Source organism: Budorcas taxicolor, chromosome 16, assembly GCF_023091745.1.
Source record: "Budorcas taxicolor isolate Tak-1 chromosome 16, Takin1.1, whole genome shotgun sequence".
Lineage (NCBI taxonomy): Eukaryota > Metazoa > Chordata > Mammalia > Artiodactyla > Bovidae > Budorcas > Budorcas taxicolor.
The window spans coordinates 67,991,953-68,010,924 of record NC_068925.1 but is presented as its reverse complement, the minus strand read 5'-3'; the positions used below and the strand labels follow the sequence as shown (position 1 = coordinate 68,010,924).

The following is an 18,972-nucleotide window of genomic DNA, read 5'->3' as shown; positions in this document are numbered from 1 at the left end:
TCCCTCTTATTTCTTGAAAATTTTAGTTCTTGGCTCACTGTTACTCCTTCCAATGATTTTTCTCATAATTCTTGGTGGTTTCAAAACCCACATAGACAACGCTTTGTGCTCTCAGCTCCTTGAATCTTTTTTTTTTTTTTTTTTTGGTCCCAATCCTCTCTCGGTCACTCAATAGGAGAGTTATACCTAGAACTTGATAATTATCAATAATCACACCTCTTCATAATCTCAGTTTCAAGTTCTCACCTTCTGACCACCACCTCTTAACTTTCTAACTCATTTTCTCTAGCATACCAACTCCCATAATTTTTTGTTGCCACAGGAGGACCCGAAGTTCACTGAACTTGCAATCTTTTCATGATCACTCACTCTCCTCGTGATTCAGAGAAAGTCTATTATGGCAATCACTCCTTGCATAAACTTGCATTAAAAAAAGAATCAACTCCTTTCACCTTCTCTCTTTATTTGCCTAGCAAAACCCTAACCTTGATTGATACCAGTCTCTGCCCATTCTCCACATCCCTGGGTCTACTCCAGAAAGTGTCCTCTCTCTTGTATGTCATCATCAGTTGCTTTGTGCCCACTGGATGATTTCAGTCAGCATACAACAGTATAATTTCTGCATGAAAAACACTTCATTAGACTGCAGCCTAACTCCATATTTTTCTATTCTCTTTTATAGCCAGTGACTTTAAAACGTTTTCTACATTTTCTGTCTCCATTTCTCTCCATCTTTTCTTGAATCCTGCAATAAGACTTTTATCATTTCTACTTGACTAAAATGATATTGTCAAGGTCATCAGTGACATCCATGTTTCTCAATTTAATGGTCAGTTTCTCAGTCTTTATTTTACTTGATCAGTGGTATTTAACACAGTTTAACCTGTCTTAATTTTGACAACTGTATTTCCTTATCTTTTGGGACATTTCACTCCCTGCCCCACAACCTCTAAATGGAGGAGCTCCCCAGGGCTTAATCCTTGGACCTCTTCTCTTTCCACCTAATCTCACTCTCCCAGAGATCTCATGCAAAACTTTTGACTTCTCTCTTTCCCTCACATCCTGCTATCACCTTCATCCAAGCAACCAACTTCTATCTCTTGGACAATGGCAATAAATTCATTTCTGGACTTCCTCTTTCTTCAACCAGTAAAGAAGCCAATGCAATCTTTTAAAAATCTTTTAAGTCAGATCATTTCACTCCTGTGTTCAAAATTTTCCAGCGGCTTTCCATCAGTATGAGGCCAATAGATCTGTAAGCATTATAATCTGTGTGTGTGCTGTCATTCAGCCCTGTCTGCCTCTTTGAGACCCCACGGACTGTAGCCCGCCAGGCTCCTCTGCCCATGGGATTCTCCAGGCAAGAATACTGGAGTTGGGTTGCAATTTCCTTCTCCAAGGGATCTTCCCAACCCAGGGACTGAACCTGCATCTCCTGCATTAACAGGCAGATTCTTTACCAGTGTGCCACCTTAGCTCTAAGTATGATCCAACCCTCCGTTAATCTTTTGCTCTCACCTTCCTTTGTGTTTCCATTGATCGCTGCACTGCAGCCAAATGCCTCAGGCCCTCTGTCCCTTGCCAGTCTCTCTAGAATACTTTCCTCTCAGATATCTTATGTCTGCTTCCTTCAATTTCTTTGAGTTCAGCTTAAATATCACCTTCTCAGTGAGGTCTTCCTTAGATAAATAGGAGATCATACTCCTCATACTGCCTATTCTTTCTGACTCAGTTTTCTCTATAACATTCACCCTTAAGCACTGTGTTTTACTTTTTTGTTGAGTTTCCTCCCTACCCCGTAAACTCCACAAAAGCAAAGGTTTTGTGTTTTTTTTGGTCTCTTTCCTTCATAGTGGTATCACCTGGATCTAAAATAGTGTTTGGCAAATACTATATGCTCAATAAATAATTTGGGATGCAATGAACCATTATTAACATCACATATAAAAATAGTATAACTTAAACTTTCCATGTCAAAGAAGAATTTCAGAGCATGAATAAACAAACACATAGATTCTATCAAAACTTATTGTGATTAATGCTGCTGATATTTTTGGTGGCTTTTCTCAAAAACACTGTTTTATTCAAGCAGTGTTGCTTATCTGAGAAATGAACTAGCAGAAGGAATGATATGGAAGATAAACCAAAACCAGTATTTTTTGTACACATTTTAGGGGACCAATTGCAAATCCTAAAAAATTTAGCAATTTAACTAAAGCATCATAATAGGATCAGTTTCCATCTGGATGTGAAACTAGTTTAACTGTTCATTATGAAACTTAAGAAAACCTGCCCTATTCCTAGTAAAATGCAAGATTTTGTCAAATTTTTATGTGTATATATGTATACGTGTGCATGTGTATAAAATGCAAGGAACAAAAGGTTTGAGGTAAAATTAAAAATAAAATAATAATATTTCAAAAGAGAAAGGATTTGATTCCAAGCAAACTCATATAGAATTGATATTGTTCATAAAGTATGTTTGTAGTCAGAAATGAAACTGTAAACAGAACATGGTGGGAGTTCCATATTTTTCCTTTTGCAATGGCTTCCAGATGAAATTTGCTTATTTTATAAGAGATGATTTTTTTCTGGCCACCAGGATTGCAAAATCCATCTGCGATATGAAAAAATAAATCTATATCTTTCTGCATCTTAAATTATGACTCTGACCTGAACATCTACAATTGGAATTTGACTATTTGGTTGATTATGTGTAAAACAGGACAAACATCAAGTTAGTTATGTCATATCTGTATTAAGCAGAGTGTTAATAGCAGCTTAAAAAAAACTACTTTGATCTTAAAACACTAGCACATGTTTGTAAAACATGCATAGAAGTAAGTAAGTTGAATGAGATATTGTGTGTGGTCCGAAAGTCAGATTACATAATTGAAGGATGTGTCTTTCCATGGCCCCAGTTACCTGTACTGGGCACTTTATCATCACAGTTAGCTTTTTTCCCTCATCTCGAAATGTTAGGAATATTACCCTTTTGAAAAAGAGTTAAAAATATTTAGAGAAAGTTCTGAATAAACTTAGTACCTGTGTTATACCGATCATTCTAATCTGACTCAACACTTTTTGTGTTTCTTCTCCACAAAGTTTGAAAAAACCACAGAGCACAAAAACCATTCACCAGTGGGAAGGTGGCTGGATTTTCAAAGACAGTTGCCAGTGTACAGTAAAACAGTCCTTCAAACTTGTTAGTGATGAAATAATATTAAAATTGTTGAATATGGTTCCATTTGTGTGTGTGTGTTTGCAAGTTTATACTCCAGGAACATGGGATTGTTCTCATTTTAAGGTCACATTGATTCTCTGAGTTACCTGTGTCTGGGTGTTTTGTTTTTTTAATTTAATTGACTATTTTAGTCTATTAAAAAACATCAACAAAAGAAAAAAACTTGACTGGCCTGTCCATCCTTGTACCAGCTGAGGGATGCAGAAGGAATCGCATAGGCTTCACACTCCAAGGTCAGCGTGTTGTTTACCTTGATCTTCACTTCTCTAGGGGAAAGACCTGGCCCCAAGAGGTCTCCTTTATTGATTATGGGTGGAACTGCACACACACAAATATCAAAATATTAAACATTAGCTCTTTTACTTTTTAAAATTTTTTTCTATTTTAATTTTTTTTTATAATGTTGTGCAATCATTAGCACAATATAATCTTTTATTTTGGTCATGCCACATAGCCTGTGGGATCTTAGTTCCCTGGCCAGGGGTTGAACCCGTGACCCCTGCAGTGGAAGCCTGGAGTCTTAACCACTGGACTGACACAGAGGTCCCAAACATTAGTTCTTAAATTGGAATGTCATGTAAATCACAATGAGAACCACTTAAGAAAACAAGGAAATAACTTAGGCACTTGCTATGCTCTCCTTTCATCAAGGACCCAACTGAGCATTTTATGAAATGGCAGTGTTCGGACACAGAATGTGGAGAAAATTTTCTTTCTTCCCTCATCACTATAATACTGCCAATGAGGTTAACATGCTTCACAGAACAGTTCGTTTAGTTTGTTCTGGGTCCCCAAACACAGCCTGAGTATAACCCATAAAATGCATTTTATTAGTTCCTAAGGGGAATTATTCAATGAACAAAAGATAATTTAAAAGATGCTTTTCCTTTTTTTAAAAAAAAAATCTTCAATTGTACTCCTTATTAACAGTACTATTCTTTTTTTTTAAAATAAATCAGTGTACAGTGGATCAGCCCAAAGTCACTGACAAACTCATCTGCGGCTGCTGAATAAAGCATGCATATTTAAGGAACAGTTTTGAACATGAAAGTACTTCTACACAGCAAAATTCAGAAGAGGGCAATTCACAAGAAAAAAAAAAGAGGAACTTAAGAAAGTGCTACTGACAAGTTCTCCAAAATGTCAGTGACCAGATTCAGTGGGCTTTTCACATCTTGAAGCAATTGAGGTCATGGGCACAATGTTTAATTCAACTTCCATCTTAATGGAGAGAGTTGCATAAACGATCAACTTTAATGATGAATATAAATAATTATGAACCCAGAATGGAAAACAGAATTGGAACAGTTAAAAACCTGGAGAAACCTTGGAACATAGTGTTCTTTCAGAACTTACTGTAGACCTTCACTTCATAATGCTTTATCATCTCCCCTGCCTCATTAGTGGCTACACAAGCGTATCTCCCAGCATCGTCCTCCTGTGCATTTAGGATCTGCAGAGTCCTGCCTCCTGAAAAGCAACAGAACACCAAAGAACTTCTGAAGTCACACTGGCAGTGGGGTTTGCACAAACCACAAGTTTTAGTTCTTACTATTAACCTATTTATTCTTCTCTATGCCGATTCTACAATAGACAAAACAAACTACAATATAGATGAACAAAATACAATATAGATTGGTTAAGTCCTCAGCGGTCTGCTGTGGTAATGACTCTTCATGCTCATTCTGACCTTCCCCTACCTCTTTGTACACACTGTAACTAAGGTTTGTTTTTTTTTTAGCATTTTAAAAATTAATTATTTTAATTGGAGGCTAACTACTTTATAATATTGTGGTGGTTTTTTGCCATACATAGACATGAATCAGCCATGGGTGTACATGTGTCTTTACAAACAGGTCTTCTGCCTTAATTATCTTCTTCCTCTCATCTACCTGGCCTATCAGTAAAGACTGATTTTGCTAAAACAGCTTATTTTAAAAAATTTTTTTAAATTTATTTACTGTGCTGGCTCTTACTTGCTGCATGTGAACTCTTAGTAGCAGCATGTGGGATCTAATTCCTTAAGGAGGAATCGAACCTGGGCCTCCTGCATTGCGATTGTGGAGTCAGGAACTGGGCCACCAGGAAAGTTTCTAAACACAGTTTTTTATTATAATTTTTCTTCCTAAAAATTTTCAATGATTTTCAATTGACTAAAGTATAAATTCAAAACTCTTAAATCTAGGCATTCAAAACAAGACTCCAACGTTCCTTTCTGATCTATGTCCTGCCGCCCTCCTCCCTGACATATATACCTGTGAACACAATCTACTCAAGAGGGAGGTAAGGAGTATGTTTATTATTGCCTGCATGTAGACAGGGCATTCTTACCTTGTACTTTTCCCACACTCGTCATTCTGATGGATCTGAAATCTCCCCTAACTCATTTCCAACCAACAAAGTTCTATAACTTTCTCAAAGGTTTGTTTCAAGTTCTGGCTATAACAAACCATTTCATGGCCACTTCAGCCTATGGTGGCCATTCCTTTTTTCATTATTATAAAACTTGTCACTACTTCATTTATTATGCTCTATGACTACTGATAAAAAAAATCATCCTGTAAATGCCTGCCAATGCAAGAGATGTAGGTTCAATCCCTGGGACGGGAAGATTCCCTGGAGAAGGAAACGGAAGCCCACTCCAGTATTCTTACTTAGGAAGTCCCATGGACAGAGGAGCTTGGTGGGCCACAGTACATACATATTTCCAAGTATTAATGAGGAATAACAAACTCTGTCAATCTAAATACTAACCTTCAAGGTTCAATTCAACAAGAAGTGAATTTCTACCCTTTTGGTATTCAACATTATATTTAACCAATTAATCACTCTGTAGTATTTATTTATTTGCCTTTTATTTACTTTATTGGTCTTTCAAAAAGAAATTTTACTACCCTAGATTACAAGATTTAGAGATAAAATTAAAAAATTAGATAGCAATAGTACAACACCACGAACAATGTAAGTGTTTATATGAAAATAGCAATGATTCTGTTTTTTATAAAAGTAGGTGGTACAAACACATCTTGGGTATCTGAAGTAAGCTAGTTACCTGGAAGAATACGGATATTTCGGTTGGATTCTAAAGGAGTTCCATTCTTAAACCAGGTGATGGTGGCTGGGGGATATGAATAAGCTTCGCAGACTAAAGACGTGGGGCTGTTAAGGATAACAGTGACGTCTTCAGGGTTGCCATCGCCATCAACACCAGCAATTATAGGAGATACTGAAAAAGATTTAAAATTTAATCCAAGAAATAGACTCAGAAACTTTATTTGTGCATTTCTAAGTTTCCGTAAGTACTTATTTGCATAATTCCATTCCCTAACAACTATAGAAACAATTGGTTACTGTTCTCATTCTACACAAAAGCAGTGAGAACCTTCAAAAGCTCACAGAGTAATGGAGAGGAGGACATATAAAAGGGAATCCTAACACACTGCAGTATGGACAATCATGGAAATAGTGGTACAGGATACACGGAGGCAGTGGAGCATCCAATCCAATGTAAGGTGCGGGGTTGTGAGAGGACTCTCATCAGGGATCACCTAAAGGGGCAGATTTCAAAGTGAGCCTCAAAGAACTGGCACTGGTTACAAGATGAAAGAAAGGAGAGTAGTGGGAGGCGGGAGCATGTTGGGAGCAGAGTAGCGTAAACAGAGAGGAGCAAGCAGGAAATATACAGAGAATATAGAAAACATACAGAGTTTGGACTCAAAAGGGTCAGTTTGGAAGGAAGAGAACGACAGGTACACTTGTTCCATAAAAGATAATGGAAGCTTTTCTACTACGCTTGGTAACGGCAAGAGAAAGAACATCAAAAGAAAAAAAAAGAGAGAAATTGGGAAACAAACTAAATGAAATAGGAGCACTGAATATGAAATATATATATGTATGAAATATACATATATATATATACCTATATATATATGGAGAAGGCAATGGCACCCCACTCCAGTACTCTTGCCTGGAAAATCCCATGGACGGAGGTGCCTGGTGGGCTGCAGTCCATGAGGTCGCTAAGAGTCGGACACGACTGAGCGACTTCACTTTCACTTTTCACTTTCATGCGTTGGAGAAGGAAATGGCAACCCACCCCGGTGTTCTTGCCTGGAGAATCCCAGGGATGGCAGAGCCTGGTGGGCTGCCGTCGATGGGGTCGCATAGAGTCGGACACGACTGAAGTGACTTAGCATACATATATATACTATATATATATAGTATGTATAATATGTATTTTTAAAAAAATCATGAAATTTTGCCTAGCTAAAAAATTTATGACATTTTGATTCTATTTGTTTGAGTTAGTGTGACTAGAATGCTCGATTTCTAATTTATATTCACTCAAAATTTTGATATAGTTCCATGTGTTCTGGCATCTAGTATTACTGCTAAAAGTCTAAAACAATTGTTATCTTGGTGATTAAAAACAGTTTGAATGAGGTTTGAAACTTCTAATCCAATTCTGAGAATATACAGAAATATTATTTTGTAAAAAAAAAAAAAATAATAATGAGGGCCTGAACTAGAGCAGTGGAGAAAGGAATAGAGAGGAGGGGACAATTAAAGAAGGATTTAGAAAACCAACTGTCAGGACTTGATAGAATTTAAGGGGCTAAGAAACCAAAGTCAAATGTAACTTCCAATTTTCTTGCTTGGGAATGAACCTAGGTAAATTGCACTGAGGCAAAACGAAGGGAAAATATGGAAAGACCTGCACATTCAGGAGGGGAAGATGGTTTGTTCAGTCTGACTATCTTAAATTTTAAGTGCTTGTGAGAATTCCAGGCAGAAATGTCCAACAAGCAATTGTATATAGAAATCTGAACCTTGGGAGAAAGATCTGGGTTGCAGGTATGGATTTTTAAAAGTCTCCAGTTGAGAGGAAATGATAATGAAACCTCTGGGAATTAAATTTGTTACCTGATGAGACTAGAGTAAAATGAGCAGTGAAATAAGGATGAAACATAAGGGGACCTAATGTCTAAGAGATGGATTAAGTAAGAGTTCATAAAGGAGAGAGAAAGAGAGCAACCAAAGGTGTGCAAGGATAACTAGGGAGGGACAGTGTCCAGGAGAAAGGGATACATCATTAAGGGATCCAACCATTAAGATAAGAATTGAACAATGTTTGATTTAACAACGGGCAGGCTTACAACAGTACTATCAAGAATGGTGTGGGCAGAAGCTTGTTTTTAGTGGGATAAGATATATAGACAGAGTGTTGACTATCTGAAGTGATGGAGGCAACAGAAGATGAAGCTGGAGGTAAGGCAGACAGTGGGTAAGACTGACAGACCAAAGAAGGGGGACAAGATACAGGATGAAGGGTAGAAGCAATAACTGTGAACAAAAAGGATAATTTACCCTCTGGGGAAAGAAAGGGTAAAAACACTGAACTGTGGCTGGGTAGACTGGAACTTGCAGATATACACACTTAAACAGCCTTAACTTTTTATGAAGTTGGTGAAAAGAAGACTTTGATTCAGATCCCTCGTCTTCAATGAATGAATGAGAATGGCAAGAAATAAGTAACCAGAAAGCGAGTAGGAAGTGGAGGAAGGAATATAGTCAGATAATAGAACTTGAGATGCCTGTGATAAAGAATAAGTCATCTCCACTGAAGAGAATCGCCGGGGAGCTGATGTCTCCTGGGAAGAGTCAGAGTTCAATTACTGCAAGGAGCTGGAAAGAGTTTGAAATCTAGTTTCCAGAGGACAGGGGTAGGATCTGGACATGAGCCAGTACTGAGAGGTCAGTCAGCGGTGGGAGGAAGGGCTCATGAGGAATTTAGAGCTCTAAGAGAAGCAACAGGCTACAGCAGAGGGGAGGAAATCCCGGGCTGGGTATTTGACTTTCAAACACTGATGGGCATGCAGGGAAGATGAGTTTGTTACAGGACAACTGGCTCATGAACTCTCATTGTTATTGATTCAGGTAACAGGTGCTGGGGCTGTATTTTTTCAAGATAAAAACAGTTTTGCCTTAGGGAATTTATATTTTATATAATTAGTACTTGTATATAGTATTCATTTAACAAATTCATTTAACACTTACTTTTATACGTTATCCAGTATTCTGCCTTAGCTTTTCTGGCTGACATGTCTCTTTACTCAACTAGACTGTAAGCTGCCTGAGGACTGTATCCTGTATGAGACTAGCTATTCCACTAGTCTAGCCAGTAACTATCATAACATACAAGTAAAGAAATGAAAAAATAGCAAAAATTTGCATCAATTATTGTCAGTTTTAGTAGAATAAAACATGTTTTGATATCAGTGATCAAATGCAATATATTTAGGTGGTGCACTTTAAATTTCTAATGTGAGCAGAAATCTGGACTCTATTTTAATGTTATTTTTGAGACATAAGCATAACTTTAATGCTACAGAAACCGAACGTACAGTTATTTCACCATTCTTAGGCCATTTGTTTTCATGGTATAGTTTTTCTTGCGTTCAAAGGGCTTGATATTCAAATGTACAACTGATCTGTGTTAAATGAGAAGGAAGCCATTTGAGATTTAAAACCTATACTTGTGGTCTCAGTGTACGTTTTAACCTAGGAATCTTCACAGCTCATCACTGACTCAATATAGAATTTACACATTGCACATTAATCTCAAGGGGAGAGAATTTATCTAGGAAAAAGAATTGTTAATCAAATGGTTAAAAAAAAACACAACATTTGCAATTTCCAGGTAATTTACTGCACAATGGTACCCTCTAAGATTTTTTAGGTATTAACGAGTTAGCGAACGATAGAAACACACACAAAAACAGAGGAGCAGCATGTTATGTGAAGGAAAAGAAAATCTACAGCAGTCCCTCACCGCAGTGGGAGCAGCCCCCAGCACTGCTATGTAAGTTCACAAAGGGAAGAAGAGATGATGTGTTTTAAGACAGAGGAAACACATTTCTAAAATAAAAGCATTTTAATGCTGTTTTAACCCTTCAGCCTCACAAGGGATTGTGCAAGCAATCATAAAATTGCTTACGAGCAAGCATAAAATTTTCATGAGCTTGTCCACATCTATTCTTCATCTCAGTTACCAACAGAGATTCCAGTATAGACAATTACCAATAATGGCAGAATTCCCCAAAGAAATGATAAAATATCTCACGTTGAGCCCCTTTCATTGCTTTTCTTTCACCAGTATTTGTTTTTCCTTTATTACTGTTTATTTAACGTATATCTTATTCATAGTTGTGCTTAGTACAAAACAGAGTACCTGGAAACGATAGGTATGCCAAATGGAATGAATGAATGTATAAATTAATTAATGAAAGAAAATAAGCAAATGTACACAAGCTCTGGTCCAGGTAGAAATATTAACTAAATAAAAGAAGAGAATTGAACTTGTTGCCATGGCTGATTTGTCGAGATCTGAAGCAATGCTTACACCTACCCAACACATTAAGACTGAAACTTTTGCTCTTGTCACCAGCTGTATTAGACGCCAAACATGTGTATCTTCCAGTGTGTGACACTTGGGCATTCGCAATTTGAAGAAAACGGCCACCAGACATAAGATGATGAGTGTCATCTTCTTTCAGGAGCTGACCATCTTTATGCCATGTTATTTCTGGTACTGGATTCCCTGTAACAAAAAGACATTTCTGAGAGTTGGCTAATTATCATGTCTACAATTGGTAACTAAAAGGATACATTTTAAACAGTGCTGCAGTGAACATTGGGGTACATGTATCTTTTCAAATAATGGTTTCTCTGGATTATACTCCAATACAAAATTTAAAAATAAAGAAAAGGATGCATTTTTCATTCATTTCCCTTTTTAATTATTCCACTTCTAAAAGGATGGAAAGCTATTCATTTTAAAATAAATTAACAAACATAAGCAAATTTAGAATAATAATCATGCTTATATTTTTAAAATCTACAAGTGAAATAGTTATATTAGTCTTTGTGTTTAACTAAATTTATACCATACTTTGGGCTTCCCTGGTGGCTCAGATGGTAAAAAATCTGCCTGCCATGCAGGAGACCTGAGTTTGATTCCTGGGTTGGGAAGATCCCTATGGCTACCCATTCCAGTACTTTTGCCTGGAGAAGTCCATGGACAGAGGAGCCTGGTGGGCTACAGTCCATGGGACTGCAGAGTCAGACACATCGAATGACTAACACACACACACACACACACACACCATACCTTAGGTTATTACAATTAAATATTTTCATAATAAAATACATTTAAAAAGAATGGAGTATGCATTTTTACTAAAATTGTTACTCATGAATACCTTTATATGCATATTAAATTTTTAAAGAAGATTTTATATTTTTGAGGGAAAGCTGCAAATAAGGAAAGCCTTTAATTAAACAATTCACAAGCAGGTATTTTGTGTTTGTACCAGGATTCTAGTATAGATATATAGATAGGTAGAAAGATAGAAATATACAGTACTATTCCTTTAATATTTATAGCCTTTAGAAAAAATACCTTTCATATTTTTAATGGGACTTTTAAAAATACTGTTTTAAATTGTTCAGATTTTTTATTTTTGAAAATGTAAAACTATAAAAACAAGTTCTGTTAGGAAAGTGGACTAGGATGATATATTAAGGCTCAACTGTACTGGCAATGAAGTCTGTTCTATAGCCCTAACAGGGCAAGAAAGCAAACTCACAGGTTCACCTAACTGCTGAGTATAGCACACACGGCACTCCATGTCCTGACCTCACATTTCAGGAAGAGACCGTGGGCCTCACCCAAATAGAGGCCCTGACAGAAAGGCCCATCTGTGCAAGCATGCTACCAGCTGACCCAGACAGAATCCCAAGTTGAGTTGCATGGTGAAGAACTATCTCTGCTGAAGCAAACCTTTCAAGTCTGGAATTGGAGACCCTCAAGTGTGCAGATACCACTGCAAGGGATTGGTTAAACATGACACTTCATAAGAAACTAATAAAGCTCCAAAAACAAAACAATTGACCCTAAAAATGTGGAGATCTATGAATAATCCTCTTAAAGAAGACTAGTAAACAAAATTAAGAAATACTGCATGAACAAAATGAGAAGTTCAACAAAGAAACAGAAACCATAAAGAAAAAACAAAACCCCCACAACCAAACAAATTCTAGGGCTAAAGAATACAATGACCGAACTAAAGAATTCAAAAGAAAGCCTCAACTTCAGACTTGACCAAGCAAAAGAACTAGAAGACTTGAAATTATCTAATCAGAGGATCTAAATGAAAAGAAGAACGAAGAAACATGAAGAAAGCCTACAGGAGTTACGAAGTACTGTCATCAAAACAGTATACACATTATGGGAATCCCAGAAGGAAAAGAGAATGAGAAACGAAGAGAAAGTATATTTAAAGTGATAATGTCTGAAAACTTCCCCAAAAAGACATTCACATTCATGAGTCCCAAAAGATCCCAAATAGGTTGAACTAAAAAGGGCTACATTTAAATACATTATAACTAAATTTTAAATGCAGTAAGAGGAAAGCAACAGATCACATACAAGGGAACTCCCCTAAGAGTATAGGCAGATTTCTCATAAGAAACTTAGAAGGCTAAGAGAGAATGGCCTAAGATACTCTTAAAAAAAAAAAAAAAAAAAAAGCCTGTAAACCAAGAATACTAAAGCTGAAAAAATATGAATAAGAGGTTTTCCCAAGCAAACAAAAGCTGAGAGTAATAAACAAAAACAAAAACCACCACCAGACCAGTCTTCTAAGAAACTAAAAATGGTATTCTTAAATGGAAATAAATTAGATATTAGAGCAGAAATAAATGAAACAGAGTACAAGAAAACAACAGAAAAGACATAAAACTAAGAACTGGTTCTTGAAAAGATAAAATTTATAAACCTTTAGCTAGACTAAGGAAAAAAGAGAGAAGAAAGCAGATCAAAATAAATAAGATTACAAATGAAAGAGGAGACATTACAACTGATAACACAGAAATACAAGAATCATAAGAGACTACTCTCTAAAACTATAGCCAACAAGCTCAACAATCTAGGGAAAAATGAATAAGTTCTTAGAAATATAAAACCTGCCAAGACTCAACCATGAGAACACAGAAAATTTTAAACAGACCAATTACTAGCAAGGATATTAAGAAAAATCTAAAACCTCCCAACAGGAAAAAGCTAAGACCAGATGGTTTCAGTGATAAATTTTACCAAATGTTTAAAAAGGAATCAATATCAATTCCTCCCAGACTCTTTAAAAAATTGACAAGGGAACATCCCCAAACTCATTTGAGAAGGCCAGCATTACCCTGATACCAAAGTCAGGTAAGAAAGAAAACTACAGGCCAATATCCCTGATGAATACAAAACAAAAATCCCCCTCCCCCCCCCCAAAAAAAACCTAGAAAATGGAATTCAACATGAACAGGATCATGCACCATGATCAAATGGGATTCATCCCTGGGATGCAAGGATGGTTCAAGACACAGAAAATATAATACATCACATCAACAGAATGAAAGATAAAAATCATACACCCATATCAGTAGATGCACAGAAGCTTTTGACAAAATTCAACATCTGTTCATGATTTAAAAAAAAAACTCAACAAATTATATATAAAAGGAACATTCTTCAATATAAAATAGGCCATATAACAACTCTATAGCTAACATCATACTGAATGGCGAAAGAGTAAAAGTTTTTTCTTCAAGACCAAGAACAAGATGGGAGTGTCCAACTCTCACCATTGCTATTCAACACAGTATTAGAAATCCGAGCCAGATAATCACACACAAAAAAGAAAAGGCATCAGAATTGGAAAGAAAGAAGTTGTCTCTGTTTGTAGATGGCATGATTATAGAGAAAATCCTAAAGATTCCACCAAAAAAAAAACCTGTTAGCTTTAATTAACAAATTCAGTAAAGCTTCAGATACAAAATCAAGATAAAAATCAGTAGCATTTTCAGTTCAGTTCAGTCGCTCAGTCGTGTCCGACTCTTTGCGACCCCATGAATCACAGCACTTCATGCACTAACAACAAATTATCTGCAAAGGAAATTTTAAAAAATTGAATTTACAATAGCATCAAAACCAAAAGAAACTTAGGAATAAATATAATCAAGGAAGTGAAAGATCCTTACATTGAAAACTAAAAGAGATTGATGAAATAAATAAAAGGAGACACAAATAAATGGACAGATATCTTGTATTCATGGGCTGGAAGAATTAATATTGCTAAAATGTCCATATTACTCAAAAGTTATTTATAGGTCCAATACAATCCCTATGAAGATTCCCATGGCATTTTTTTTTTAATAGATACAGGAAAAAATAATCTTAAAATTTGTTTGGAATTACAAAAGACCCTCAACAGCCAAAGAGATCCTGAGAAGGAAGAACAAAGTAAGAAGTATCACATATCCTCATTTAAAACTATATTACAAAGCTCCAGTCATCAAACCAGTAAGGTATTCCATAAAAAAAAGACACATAGACCAATGGAACAGAATTATAGATGGAAAGATAAACGGATACATACACAATCAGGAGGGTTAAGAATATTCAACGGAAAAAACCAGTCTCTTCAATAAATAGTGGTGGGAGAACTGGATATTCACATGCGAAAAGAATGAAACTAGATCCATATCTTACACTACTCATAAAAATCAACTTGAAATGGATCAAAGACTTAAATGTATGACCTGAAACCCTTAAACTCCTGAAAGACAGCATAGGGACAAAGCTCTTTGACACTGGTCTTGGCAGTGATTTCTAAGATATGACACCAGAAGTATAGGCTACAAAAGCAAAAACACACAAACAGGACTATCTATATCAAACTAAAAAACTCTATGCAGCAAAGAAACCATCAACAAAATGAAATGGCAACTATAAAACAGGAAAAATATTTGCAAACCACTATCTGATAAAGTGGTTGATATTCAAAATATGTAAGGAACTCATATAACTCGACAGCAAAACACACACACACACACAAACATACAAAGGATCCAATTAAAAATTTGGCAAAGGGTCTGAATAGATATTTTTTGCAAAGAAGATATTCAAATGGCTGACAGGTACAAGAAAAGCTGTTCAATGTCACTAAGCATCCAGGAAAGACAAATCAAAAGCACAATGAGGTAACACTTTACACCTGTTAGAATAGCTATTACCAAAAACATAGGAGTTACGGATGCAGAACATAAACTTGTGGTGACTAGGGAATAAGAGAGGGGATGGATAAATTGGAAGGCTGGGACTGACATATACACACTACTATATATCAGACAGGTAACTAATAAGGACCTACTATATGGCACAAAGAACTCAGGTAACTAATAAGGATCTGCTGCTGCTGCTGCTGCTGCTAAGTCGCTTCAGTTGTGTCTGACTCTGCGCGACCCCATAGACGGCAGCCCACCAGGCTCCCCCGTCCCTGGGATTCTCCTGGCAAGAACACTGGAGTGGGTTGCCATTTCCTTCCCCAATGCATGAAAGTGAAAAGTGAAAGTGAAGTCGCTCAGTCATGTACGACTCTTCGTGACCCTATGGACTGTAGCCCACCAGGCTCCTCCGTCCATGGGATTTTCCAGGCAAGAGTACTGGAGTGGGGTGCCACTGGATGGCAAAAAGAACTCTACTCAATACTCTAATGACTTATATGGGGAAAGAATCTAAAAAAGAGTGGATATATGTATATCAGATTCACTTTGCTATACTCCTAAGATTAACACAACATTGTAAATTGACTAGTCTCATAAAAAAATTTTTTTTTAATACAGGCAATAACAAGTGTTGATGAGGATGTGAAAAAAAGGAATCCTGGTACACCTTTGGAGGGAATGTAAGTTGGTATAACCCCTATGCAAAATCATATCACAGTTCCTCAAAAAACTGGAAATAGAATTACTATGTGTCCAACAATCTGAAGAAAATGACATCACTATCTCAAAAGAGACATCTGCATTTCAATGTTCATTGCAGCATTATTCACAGTAGCCAAGACAAGGAAACAAACTAAGTGTCCATGGATAGATAACTGGATAAAGATAATGTGACATGCAAAACTATACATATAATTTAATGTTATTATTAAATACTATTATTCTACAATATATAATCCTAATATTAAATACTATATATATATATATATATTTAGTACTATCCAGCCATGAAAAAGAAGGAAATCCTAACATTTGTGACAACATGGATAAACCTTGAGGACATTATGCTAAGTGAAATAAGTCAGACAGACAAAGACAAATATGGTCTGATCTCTCTTATACATGGAATCTAATAAAATCAAACTCATAGAAACTGAGAACCCATTAGTGATTGTATAGGGAGGGGGTTGGAGGTGGGATAAATAAGTGAAGGTGGTCAGAAAGCACAAACTTCTAATAACAAGATAATAATCATGATTACAGTTAACAATACTTCTTGTATATTTGAAAGCTGCAAGAAAGTAGATCTTGAAAGTTCTTATCACAAAAGAAGTGTGCAGCTATGTGAGGTGATGGATGTTAACAGTGTGGTAGTCTGTGTGTGTGTATACAATCAGTATGTTGTTTACCTTACAGTTATACAATACTATATATCAATTATATCTTGATGAAACAAAAATAAAAAAGAAATTTCTAAAAACCAAGTGAAACATTAAGAAGAAGCTAGAAGGCTCAAGATAAGATGTTATAAAATTTAGGCAGATGGTCTCTACGCAAGAGTTGTTACCACATCATTTTAAATTAAGAAAGAAAACAGGTTACATAATGCATACGTGACAGTTTTTATATCTGCCTTTCTAAAATGAAAATACTTCCTTGCTTTCATAAATGTATTATAGGGCACCTAAACAACAAAGCAATAAATCGATTGAATCTTCCTTAAAACTCTTACTTTCTATAAAATGTATGGGCTGCTCCAGTTGTTCCATTAAAACTGCAAGGTCATGCCTTCACTAAAGAGATGGTCTTGGAAATGTTCTCTCATAGATTTATTTGTATTACATGCAACACAATGATTCATGGAGAAAGCCAGTAAAAGCTTCAGAATTTTCATTTTTATTCATCTCCATTCTCTTTATTATATACAAACATGTTAACTAAAGGTGACATTTTTGATCATAATTGATGGCATTGCTATTGCTAAGTCACTTCAGTCGTGTCCGACTCTGTGTGACCCCATAGATGGCAGCCCACCAGGCTCCGCCATCCCTGGGATTCTCCAGGCAAGAACACTGGAGTGGGTTGCCATTTCCTAATGATGCTATCCTTTCACCAAAATTATTTCTTTGGAGAAAACAGTAAAAAGGAAAGGAAGGTGCAAACTTAGGGAAGGAAAGAAAAAATAATAGGAGGTGGGACAGAAAAATCCTACCTGCAAATAGAAGAATTAAAAAAGAAAAAACAATTTACCTAATTGAAAGAAAAGACCAGTATGTATTTCTTTTTTCTGTCTCTATTCCATGCTTCTCTCCCTTCCTTTTTTCACTGTTAAGAATTTCCTTTTTATCTCCATAGAATCTGAAAGATTTCCTCCTATATTTCTACCACCTGTACTGGTCTAGAATTCAATTTCAAACGCTTGATTATTCTCAACTAATTGTGATGTAAGTGAAGGCAAGGAATAGCCAGTGAGCTGAGGGAAAATCCAAGAGCTGAGCCCCTTACCTGTCACTTCACAAGTCAGTGTAATACTCTGTTTCTCTTTCACTTTCACATCTTCAAATGTATTTTCACCCATGATGCGAGGTGGTACTTAAAAAAAAAGACAGAAAAAGGAGCAATTATAACAGCAATTTGGTTATTTATAGGTATCTATTTTATATATTTTTATTAAGCAGTACCCTTTAAAGCAATCCAAATTCTCATTATTATTTACTAGAATAATGTTATCATATTGCCTGATCAATTCTAAGATAAACTATAAAGCTACATGTCATAAATTCAATTATAATGAATTTTATTATATATAAATCATAAAATCCAGATAAATATGTCAACAAGTCAATGAGTAATAAAATCTATGAGACACTTATTTCTCTCTCTACAATTCAGATACGCACTCACATTAAAAAAGTGATCACAGTCTTAGAACACTGGTGAACAACTGTGAACTGACAAGACATGGCATTTCAGCCATTTTAACCCAACTGATTACATACAAACCATTCTAACGTTGAATTCTTGCCAAGAGTGACAATCCAGGGGCCAAAGAATACACAAATATAAGATCAAGCTGCAGATAAATGTTAAATCTGCTTCCAGAACGTGTTGAAGACAATTTAACTTTTTTCTGTTGTTGTTCAGTCACTCAGTCGTGTCTGACTCTTTGTGACCCCATGGACTGCAGACTGCAGCACGCCAGGCTTCCCTGTCCTTCACCATCTACTGGAGTTTGCTCAAACTCATGTCCATTGAGTCAATATTGTAAACCGTATAAATACCTAATACTGAAAGCCGAAAGATTTTTCTTTCTTCGCCAGCTGCGTTTCTTACAACACATGTATACTGGCCAGCATCTTCTGTTCTGGTCCGTATCAATCGCAGAATCCTACCTCCTGGAGAAGCAAACCACCAGATGACTCAAAAAGAAATCTGTAACTTTACAAGTTTGCCATGCAGTGCTGAATTTTGGTAAAATTGAATCAATTCACTTCAAAGTCCTTAAAAATGTATTTATGACAAGTTTTTAATAAATATCATGTTTTAAGGCTGTATATAACAGAATGGATAATTCAGAATAATTTTCCAGTTTAATGGACAAAGACAGTTAATAC

General features: G+C 36.1%; 1 protein-coding gene across 1 annotated transcript in view; it reads right to left on the bottom strand.

The window, feature by feature from the left end:
- The window catches only part of HMCN1 (hemicentin 1), a 537,345-nt gene that overhangs the window by 146,329 nt on the left and 372,044 nt on the right, over positions 1-18,972 (bottom strand). Inside the window, exons 47-52 of the mRNA XM_052653879.1 lie at positions 18,640-18,753; positions 17,864-17,950; positions 10,653-10,844; positions 6,297-6,470; positions 4,601-4,714; positions 3,417-3,562 (exon numbers count right to left, since the gene is read on the bottom strand). Of these exons, the coding sequence (XP_052509839.1) occupies positions 3,417-3,562; positions 4,601-4,714; positions 6,297-6,470; positions 10,653-10,844; positions 17,864-17,950; positions 18,640-18,753 (827 nt within the window). The remainder of the gene's footprint in view (positions 1-3,416; positions 3,563-4,600; positions 4,715-6,296; positions 6,471-10,652; positions 10,845-17,863; positions 17,951-18,639; positions 18,754-18,972) is intronic.